General features: G+C 36.6%; 1 protein-coding gene across 1 annotated transcript; it reads left to right on the forward strand.

Moving 5' to 3' along the window:
* The first annotated feature begins 387 nt into the window (after positions 1–387).
* On the forward strand, positions 388–3462 carry LOC103940563 (protein SRC2 homolog). Its single transcript, XM_009350707.3, has 7 exons — positions 388–699; positions 846–950; positions 1091–1217; positions 1341–1412; positions 2541–2586; positions 2693–3008; positions 3110–3462. The coding sequence occupies exons 1-7, from the start codon at positions 657–659 to the stop codon at positions 3145–3147; spliced, it is 747 nt and encodes a 248-aa protein (XP_009348982.2). The 5' UTR covers positions 388–656; the 3' UTR covers positions 3148–3462.
* The last annotated feature ends 7254 nt before the right edge of the window (positions 3463–10716 follow it).

A 10716-nucleotide genomic window follows, 5' to 3' on the forward strand; every position in this document is an offset into this window, starting at 1 on the left:
ACGTAGATGATGAAAAATGAAAAACAAATTAACCATCTACACTCACCTTTGTTTAGGGGTGCACAAGTATCCACCAACAGTTGATGCTTTTACTAGGTCTCCACCATTTTTTAGGTTTAGTAGTGAGAACTCTTCATCTAATAGAGTTCGTTTTTTAATTTATTAGGTTTAAAGCTTAAGGATATTTGTGTCTATTTTAGTGATATTTTGATAAATGCCCGTCTACTTTATTTTTTATATATAATATCGTTTGTTAAAAAAAAAATGAAAAATATTAAGCTGACTGGAAACAAAATCCATTAAACAAAATCCATTTAATCGAAGCACGGAAAGTCTTGCTATTCCACGCGCTTTCCGTCTCTGAAACTGAGATTTCATACAATGTTCGTTCCTTTCCTCCAAGTCACAGAAACTGGAAAAAAAGTTAAAAAACGAAACACCACAGAAACCCTCCGCCAATCACAATTAAAGTGTCTATATTAATTTTACCCCACCATGCTTAAGAATTTAATAAAAAGTAATAAAAATTTCAAGAAATAAAAAACGCGGAATTGGATTTGTATAAAACGTGCAACACCTTTTGGAGAGACATATCAAGATTTGAACTTTCATCATCTGCACCATACGACTCATCGTTGCCTCCTGACTATTCCTTCATGTCGATTTCTGGAATTCAAGGCCAGCTTCTTGAAGTCACTGGTATGATTTCAATTTGCCATTATTTTTTGTGTCAAATTATAAGATAACCCATCAAAATTTTCTTGTTTTTCTTCCGTTTTCTGCTTTTGTTTTCTCAAATTTTGAGTTTTTGTGATATGGGTTTTGATTATCTGGTGGTGTTGCAGTTGTTGGTTGTAACAAATTGAGAGATACGGAATGGATTTCTCGGCAGGACCCATATGTCTGTCTTGAATATGCCCACAACAAGCACCGCACCAGAACATGCACAGGTAATTGCCGAATTAAACCCTGTTTACTTGGTTAATTTGGCTTAAATTTTAGTTTTTATTTCTGGGTTTATGTTGTTCTTGCAATCTGGAGATTTAGATCCGAATTTTGACTCAAACCCATGTTGTAATTATTGGTATAGATGGTGGTAAAAATCCCACATTCCAAGAGAAGTTCGTGTTTCCGCTGATTGAAGGTCTTAGGGAACTCAATGTTCTGGTCTGGAATAGCAATAGTGTCACATTGGACGACTTCATTGGCGAGGGAAAGTATGAAATTCTCAACCAATATGCTTTGATATATTGATTTCGGCATAATTTTAGAGACCCTTTTGGTTATTCTGAAATTTTGAGTTTGCTGATTTCCGTTATTTGGTGTGTTTCGAATTTTAGGGTTCAACTTCAGAAGGTTCTTACTCAGGGTTATGACGACAGCACATGGCAGCTTCAGACTAAACATGGCCGGTAACTACATAACTTTCATCTCATTGCTTTTTATTTGATCTATCTAATTCTAAATGGTTGGATTATAATATAGGTGTTATTTTTCAACTCCTATGTCTCTATTAGTGTTAGCAAATTGTTGTTGCACCTTGTTCCATCTCTAATTGATTCAAATTATCCAATAAGGAGGTGGTTGTGTGTACTATACATGCTCAAGTCAGTGATCTTCATGCATGATTTTCCTTTTTCTTCCCGTCTGGATTGTATGTGTTAATCATGTATATGAAGCCGTAGATAATTTTTCTCTGCATCAACATCACATTACATCCCTTGATTTGGTTCTTCATATTTGTTTTTCATGATAATCAAAGATTAATTTTGGGTCTGCATTGCATTACGCGAAACAGCTATTCATTGTTGGCTTGTGAATAGACCATGCTAAGCACCCTGTGTTTTCGGAGCAAACATTCATTGAGTGAATTATGTGTAAGCACTCTGTGTTTATGCTGCAACATTAGTGATCATCAAGTGGCCTAAATGAGACACCCTCTAAGTAGATTGATGTCCCTAATATACAATATTATTTCTTTGTCATCAGATCGTGCAGTCTCCACTCAATACTCAGTCTCCACTCACACAAATAGTATGATGTGAGAATATGAATTCACTCAAATGACTTTCATATGGTTTTGTGTTCCATCTATCTATTCTCAGACAGCTCAAACACGGGCTGTGCAATCATTCACTATCGTATTCTTTATGTTCTGTAAAATACAAAGGGGAATAAAAAAAAGGAGGGAATTAATTTACCTTCCTTGTATGTAGTATTGAGAACCTTAGGAAGGGTAGGCTAGGATATGAGGTTATAAGTTGAGCGATATATATCCCTTGTATTAACTAGAGTAGTAATTTACAATCTGGGCTAAAGAAGGAAAAAGGGCTGGGAATTTGATTGAAGATCTTGCAATACATTTCATCCTTCTGAGTACCAGTTTTGTCTTTCCATCTTACAGATGTGGTTTGGTTTTTGCATCTAGAAAGTTAATTAAACAAACCGTCCTAGTAACTACATCTCTTTCCTATAATTAGATTTATTCTGTTGTGTTTTGAAATTGTTTGACTTCTGACACAAACTCTTTTTCATGGTAGATATGGAGGAGAAGTGCGGCTCATAATGCATTATTCGAAGACCAATGTAAGTTGCACCTTCTCTCACTATAACGGCGTGACTTTTGAACAGTCTTGTATATAGTCATGCTAATTATCTGTCCGGCTGACCTACTGTCTTTGGGTTGCTGCAGAAACCAGCATCAAGCTATGCTCCATCTGCACCACCATATGGAGCACCACATGCATCACAAGCTTATCTATATTCAACCCCCCCACCTGCAGGTCATTATGCACCACCGGCGCCTGGACCTTACCCACCAGCGCCAGCAGGGTACCCAGCTCCATCTCCCTATCCTTCGTACTCGCCTAATTCAGCAGGGTATCCACCATCTGCATATGGTCCCCCTCCGCCGGCGTATGGCCATACTCCGTCTGCCTATCCTCCCCCACCATACCCACCGACTTCAACATATCCCCCACCCCCGCAATCCTCACCCTATCCTCCAAGTAAGCTCTTTCATTTTTATTGTTTTGTTTTCTGTTTCTTAGTTCTGGCCGCTAATATGATTCATCAAATACTAATTTTCTGTTGTACGCTCTTTGATCAGGGCCTTTCCCTGGACTTTATCCTCCACCACCGTACTGAGATAGAGCTCCTCCAGTTGTACCAGCAAAAGAGATAGAGCTCCTCCAGACCCCGAATGAAGATGCGGTTGGTACTAATTGTGTTTAGTCTAATACTCGTAGTTTGGTGGTTGTCTTACCGCATGGACATTTTCTTTCTCCCCGATGTCGATAAAGCGCCTAGTGTTTGAACCAGAATTTTGGTGAGCTAGATTTGAACTTGTTCGAATCATTTGTATATGTTGGTGAATAGGTCGCAATAATAATGTATGTGTTTTCTGCTGGATTTGTACTTGTTCAATAATCCTGAAGTTATAAAAGCAATTGGTACTCTGAATTTTCATCAGAACGGTGGAACAAGGACGCTTTATAATCGGCGCCGGTCGGAACATGGTCTATTGCTATTTCTTGGAGCCAATAAAATTTCGTTCTGCAGACTTGCAATCACTTTCAAGGAGTTCATGGAAACAACATATCTTATATATGTTTAGACCGGGTTTTGGGTCAGCACTAACCAATGGGATTGTTATTGGATCATTTGTTAAGAACTCGTTGACGGGTAACTCGTGGGTAACCCGTTTCGATCTATTAAGAAAAAAATTATGGAAAATATTCTAAAATTGGATAATTTCTTAATCTTTGGACAAAAATAGAACAAGCCGGCCATGCACACCAATGCACAAAATCGAAATTACCAAAATGCTCACATATAAATACTAAAAATCCTCACTTCATTCCATCATTTTTGTCAATTGGAAGAGAGACATGCCAAGAGAGCTCTGGGTTTCTAGGTTGGGCTCATATCTCTAAGCTCTAATTTCATAAAGAGGAAAGTTGAGAGTGAGACTTTGAAGTGAGAGTTTCTCGTTTGCATCAGTGTTCCATCCTTAAAGATATGATTTTTGTACCAAAGTTTGTGTTTTGGCCGGAAAGATCCATTCTTTCTGGCCAGTGAAGCTTCGTAGCTCTCTCTCTCATCTCTTTCTCTCTCTAACTCGGTCATTGTCTCCACTTATGCAACTAATTACTTGTTTGTTCAATTATGTTTTTTGAATTTGCAGAGATGGGAAGTCGAACAAAAGAGGGATGTGGAAGAGAGGGCTTGAAATGTGTTCTGAAAATCTTTATTTGTTTATGGGTTTTGTTATTTTAGATTATGGGTTTCAATCTTAGAGTTTTGCGTTTTAATTTTTGTTTAGGGTATTGAAGATTCATGGAGTTGTGTTGGTGGATTTAGCTTGTGGGTTTGTTACAAAATGCTCAATATTTGTTAATTTTGTTATGAACTTGCAAATTTTTGTGAATTCAATCTGGAATGGGTGTTTGTTTGAAAAGATTTGTGAATTACAAGTCTTAGTTAAATGTGAAAGAAATTGTACACGATATACAAACGACATGCACACAATATGCACATGACATGTACATTTGTCATCTCCATAAGATTTTCCTTGTGCTTGTATATTGTTATCAGTATATACAAGTTGTTCTCGGTTTCAAAAGGTCCCTCAAATGATGAGTTAAACCATAACAATGGATTTAGAAAGAAAAAACAAAGAAAAAGATGTAAAAACCTCCAAGTTTTGAACCCATGTCTTGTTGAAACCATCAATGTGTAGTCCCCACCATCACAAAAATAGTTAGACATGCCTAGACCAACCCATGCACAACATGATGTAGGGGATGAGATTTGATAACACACTAGCCTTTATGTTGGAAATGAAGTAACAACATTTGGACGCATCGTTCAAGTTGGAGAATGAAAAAGCAATGGTGGGAATTCTTACAACTTTTGAAGGTCACATGCATCACATCCTCACCACATAAACACCTTTAACACATTCCTTCTTTTACCCAACTGATTTCATCCTCATGATGGTAGACTTGTGTATAAATATACTTCTCACACATAGTTGCAATAACCATTAATCCCCCCTCAAAGATTAGACTTTTCAGATAGCCAAAACAATTCACAACATGGAACTAAGGGCTTTAAAGCAGAGTTCCACGAGTGGTACAACATGGAACGTCCTCCACTTCCGGGGTCGTCGAAGACAAATCCTATGTCATTGTTTAGCTTTGTAGAATCGGAGACGTCGTTGAAAAGTATAGATCAGGTCCGTGGGAGACTTGAGTATGAGATGGGCATCGCCGAGTATTGGAACCATAAGCTAATGAAGGCAGAAAAAGAGCATGTGGATCTCAACAGTAAAGCCAACAAAGCACTCTACTGTGCAAGCAAGCAAAAAACGAAGGCTAATATGTTTGGAGAAATGATCATATTCCTAAATTTTGAATTGTTCTAGAATTGTCAGGGCCATATTGAGTCATGCGAGTGTTCTCGGGAGGGAAATATCAAAATGGAGGAGGAACGTAACAAAGGCTTTGAGGATTCTCATCGACTAGTGAAGGGAAAGGAACCGCGTCAACCATAATGTGATTATATGAAATTTTATTGTTATGCAATGTATTAGCTAAGTATTTTATGATAATAAAATGCATACTATGTATCCTTGTTATATGCACATACCATGCACATAGAATGCACATAATATGCATAGCACATGCATATAATATGCCATGCCCAAGAAATGCACACCTTATGCAAGAATCCTGTAGAACATATGCACGTCGTATGCACACATCAAGAAAATTTTGTGAAATTTCTGCAGTTGAACTTAAACACAAATTAGAACATAACCAGTATTGTACCATGTCAAAAATCAAAATTTTCCACACATTACTGTAAACCCAGTTGGAATTAGCATGTTGGCCTTGGGATTCTGTTCAAGACTAGGCACCAAAAGGGATGAGACTTACCCCATTATTTAAGGGTTTCATATATTTGAAAATGCACCATCCTCATATTTGTGAAATCCCAAACAAAAAAGTGCAAATTGGATACCAAATTTTGCCTTCCATGCTTTGTTTCTAAATGTATTGGTTGGCAACCTAGTTAGAAATTTGACAAGACAAGGTACATGCGGTGTAGATGTGGTGTACATGACCCTCATGTCTTGTCCTAGCCTACTTAAGGTGTGCATTGCATTCAATATGTGTAAAATGGGCTTTTTCCTCATGTCAACTCATGAATTTCTCAATGTTTAATAAGAATATATTACAAAAGTAGTGGGTTTTAATTAATGTTTTGTGTGGGTACTTAATTCACCCAAAAAGGTTTGAGAAAATGTTAATTTTTCCAATTCCAGATTATATGTTTTCAGTATTCAAGATGCACCGTGCAATGTGAATATCATGACCATAGGAGATCATTCAATGTGCTTAGTATGTGCATAGTCTGTGTACATAATGACCATGCGTTGTGCATATAATGCGCATGCCGTGTATATGGAGGGCAATTATCATTAATTTACTTCTACAATGGTATTTGGTGGTTTATTTTTGAATTATTACAGATTTTTGTCATGGGAAGTTGCACCGTTTGAATGACCCTTATTCTCCATTTATTTAAGCTATTTTGTGGGTCTGTGTTTCATTACAAAACCACAAGTTCAACTTACATCCTCCCAAAAAAAAAAAAAAAAAAAAAAAAACCCAGAAGTTGAAAATGATGAACAAAGGCTGCGCCATCTCTAGCTCAATGCAATCTGTTTTTGACGACCTTCTTCTCAAAATTCTCATCATCGTTGCTTCCCACTCGTTAAGGGACCTTTTTCGGCGAAGACAGTTTTGAAAAAGTTCAAAGAAATAGCCGAAGGCCCTCACATTTACAAACACATCAATATTATAGACTTTGAGACCGTTAACCCCCTTAAATCATGTGGTGCGTCTTACAAAATCTCAAACTTCATCAATCTCTGCATCCAGTGCCGCAACCTCGAGGCCTTCTACATGGTGGAGATGCAATACTTCTTCCAAGACAACAGGACGAAGCCAGAATTTAGTGGCTTAAATGCGCAATCTTTGAGGGCCATCAAGTAGTAACGTACATGTACGGTGCGATGTTGGTGTGTCATGGGTGGGATTTCAAGCACGAAGGGCTCAAACTTCTCTATTCTCTCAACCGTCACAACTCGGGATGGTTTAGTGTAATGGAATGCTGAGAAAGGTTTCAGCTGTGTTTGTTGGGTTTTTGGGTGCATAGGGAAATAAGGTCCCGAATCCTAAAACTTTACCATGACAACCCTGCCACCAAACCTTGCAACAACTATGGAAGTCCACAGGATCTGGTCACACTCTAAATGCATTGGGATGCATTTGACCATGAAAAATTCACTACTTGTAATGCTTGTAGACAACATTAGGAAGAGAATATATTTTGTGATATACTATGTGGTAGAGATAGGTACTAAGTTTGTTTTTTTTGTTCATTTAATTTTGTTGTAATCGCATTGTTTAAATTCCAACACAACCTTTTGTTTTCCTTTATGTCTCTCATGTACTACTGAATTTGTAATTCTATTGACTTTGTGCTTATAAATTTTTTTTCGTACAAATACACAAACAACAAGCCTTAAAAATTAGGCATAATTACAAAAAACTAGCCAAATGTGTGATCATTACCATGTCATCGATCTACCTTGCTGCCACTTTTTCCCACTCATCAATGCTTGCATATCTTTTTATTATTTTCTTTGAATATTGTGCATGAATGATTGACATGCAAACAAAATTTACATTCCATGCGCCGAACATGCACAGTATATGCACACGACATCTTCATGTCCCCTAAACGAATAAAAAAATCACAAATAATAGTCAATGACTGGTTCTATAGCTTTGGTGTGTGGTTGGGTTCTCGAGGTTTATTTGAATTAAGAGTGATGACAGTTGGCTATTGTGCATACACAAATAAGAATCTTAAAAAAATAGGCATAATTATGAAATTGTGATAATTAATTATGAAATTGTGCATGAATGACTTTTGGGTTGCATGATAGGTGGTGTATTTATTCATGCTTGTCCAAGCATAAACCACCTCAGTTGCAGAACGATGAAGAAAGGAAAACTATGAAGAAAGGCAGAGTTATGAAGAAAGGCACAACGACCCCAACTTTTATACAATCTCTTCTAAACGAACTTCTTCTGGGAATACTCACAAGGTTGGTTCCTGCTCCTTACATTCCTTATATTCAGCAAAATTGGTGTACAAGAAGTTTAACCAACTCGTCCAACATGACCTGCATCTTCGAACACATCAGCATTCGAAGATTTGAAAGGGTCGACCCATTGACTTCACAGAGCAGACATGAAGAAGTGTACAAGTTCTTGGAATGGTGCATAGAGTGGAACAATCCCGAGGCCTTGTACACACAAGGGATGCAATGGTACTTCCGATACAATAATTCTGAACTTGGAATTGATTATCTGAAGACAGTGATCTCTAAGGGTCATCAAGCATCAATGTACGTCTACGGTGAAATCTTGCTATGCAAGGGAGGATGAAAAAGAAAGAGGCCTCAGCCTTATGCATTCTCTAAACCATCAGAAATTTGGTAAGCGTAGTGGAGTATAAAGAAAGAGCTCGGCGATTTTTTTGGTCAATTTGGGTGGACAGGGAAGTTAAAGGTAGAATAATAAAACATCACGAGGACAATGTTGCCGTCAATGTGTGCAGCGAATATGGAAGTGCACAAGGTCCTTTCACAATTCGACCCATTAGGATTATTGGTGCCATGACAAATTCAGTAGCTACAATTCATGTAGATGGCATTAGGAAATGAGCATTTTTAGTGATATGTTAAATGGTTTTAATAGGGACTAGATTTGTTTCTTTTCTTTTAATTTTCTTCAAATTTAGTTGTCATGTACTTTTTGTTAGTAAATGGAAAAGGGAGAAGTTTTTGGTAACATTAACAATGTTTGCTTTCTTAAATGAAAAGATGCACAACACAAAAGAATGAACAAAGCATGCTTAAGTCTCCAAAACTTGATGTCGTAGGTTCAAATCATATAGGGCATGATTTTGTGTCGTTGTTAATCGCATTATGTCAAAATTAGGCTACAATCATTGAGCACAAACCCAAATTTGACCTCTTTTAATGCGTAGAACATGATCAAGTCATGCAAATAATATGCACATAGCATGTACACACCATGCTCACTAGATGCGTACAATATGCACATTTGAAATGTACCAAAAAATAAAAACTTTGAATTATCAGTAATCCTAGCAGCGTTCCTCATTTGTAAATTAGTCATAGGAGCTACAAAAGAGACACAAGAAGTCGAAATCGATAGGAACACCCCATAAAAGAATCGAGTAACAAATTTACAAGCGATATAAGAAAATAAACAAATACATTCATTTGGATACATATTGTACCAAGTTTCTTCAGTTTGCCCTGCACAAAAGCCTTCAACAGAGGCTAAAACATTCACATTGTCAACAATTTTTCCATAAAATTGTCAAAAATTGTCAACATAACCTAAATAACAAATCTATCTTGTACAATAATAAATGTGATTCCTGAAGCTCAAAAGCCTTACAAAGGCCATCAATAAGAGTATTGAAATTTACAACAGTAGCCACTATAACCCAACCTTTCTTGCTCATCTTTCTCAAGAAGTTGAAAGCATCGTTAACTTTGATAGCATAAGATAATCCATTAAATCCAAGAACATAACCCTCCCTTTGAAATGACATGAGACCGCATAAGAAAAAGTATAGAAAAATTTAGAAGATATACTTTAAAAACTATAATGTATATCCTTCAAAACCATTCTCAAATCAAGAGTTTTGAACATTTCTATAATTCAATGTGAATCTCAAGATTAAAGAACCTATATATATGCTGCAAAGAATCATCCCAACTATCCACCAATACTAAGATGTAATTTTGGAAAATGAAAATCATAACAAACCATATAAACAAGTTTCAATTCACACAACTCCACAAAAGGTACCAAAACTATTCCCAACTCTAATGACTTAGAATTCAATTCCGCATACCAACTAAAATCAACTTTCCCCTAACAAAATCATTTCTTCAAAAGTGCAACAAACAACAAATCACAATAAATTTAAGCTCATTTCTATAAATTAAAGCATCAAATTTCATACAAAAATACAACAAATTGCAGAATTTAAGCTAAACATAAAAAGAAGATGAAGAAAAAAAGAGTCATAAAGATCCTAAGAAGCAAAAACCAAGGAAAAATGAAAGATGGGTTTTACCTATGCCGTTGTTTATGTTCCAGGTCACCGGTGGAGTATGAGAAAGTGGGGGAGGCGAGAGAGGTTTCCTCATGAAGACAAAAGAGTCATAAAGATGCTGAGAAGCCAAAACCAGGGAAAAATGGAAGATAGATTTTACCTGTGAGTTGTTCATGTACCAGGTCGTCCGCAGAATACGAGAAAGTGGGGGAAGTGAGAGAGGTTCCTCTTTCTCACCTCTCTGTTTCTCTCTCTACAAAATTAGAAATGAGTGTTGCAATTTTTTGAGTGACCCATTTACATGGGAAGGCAATTATGCTATTTCAAGGTGTAAGAAAATCCTATTTCTGTCAAGTGACTGTACATGGCATGTGCATTCTCTTTGCATATTAAAAAAAAAAAAATCATATTATGTCCCAAGATTAAGATATTGTCCCATTTTGGGATTTTTTTCCAAAATTATTTTGATGATTTTAA

The sequence above is a fragment of a genome, unplaced genomic scaffold (assembly GCF_019419815.1).
Source record: "Pyrus x bretschneideri cultivar Hongxiangsu unplaced genomic scaffold, Pyrus_bretschneideri_v1 Contig89, whole genome shotgun sequence".
Taxonomy (NCBI): Eukaryota; Viridiplantae; Streptophyta; class Magnoliopsida; order Rosales; family Rosaceae; genus Pyrus; species Pyrus x bretschneideri.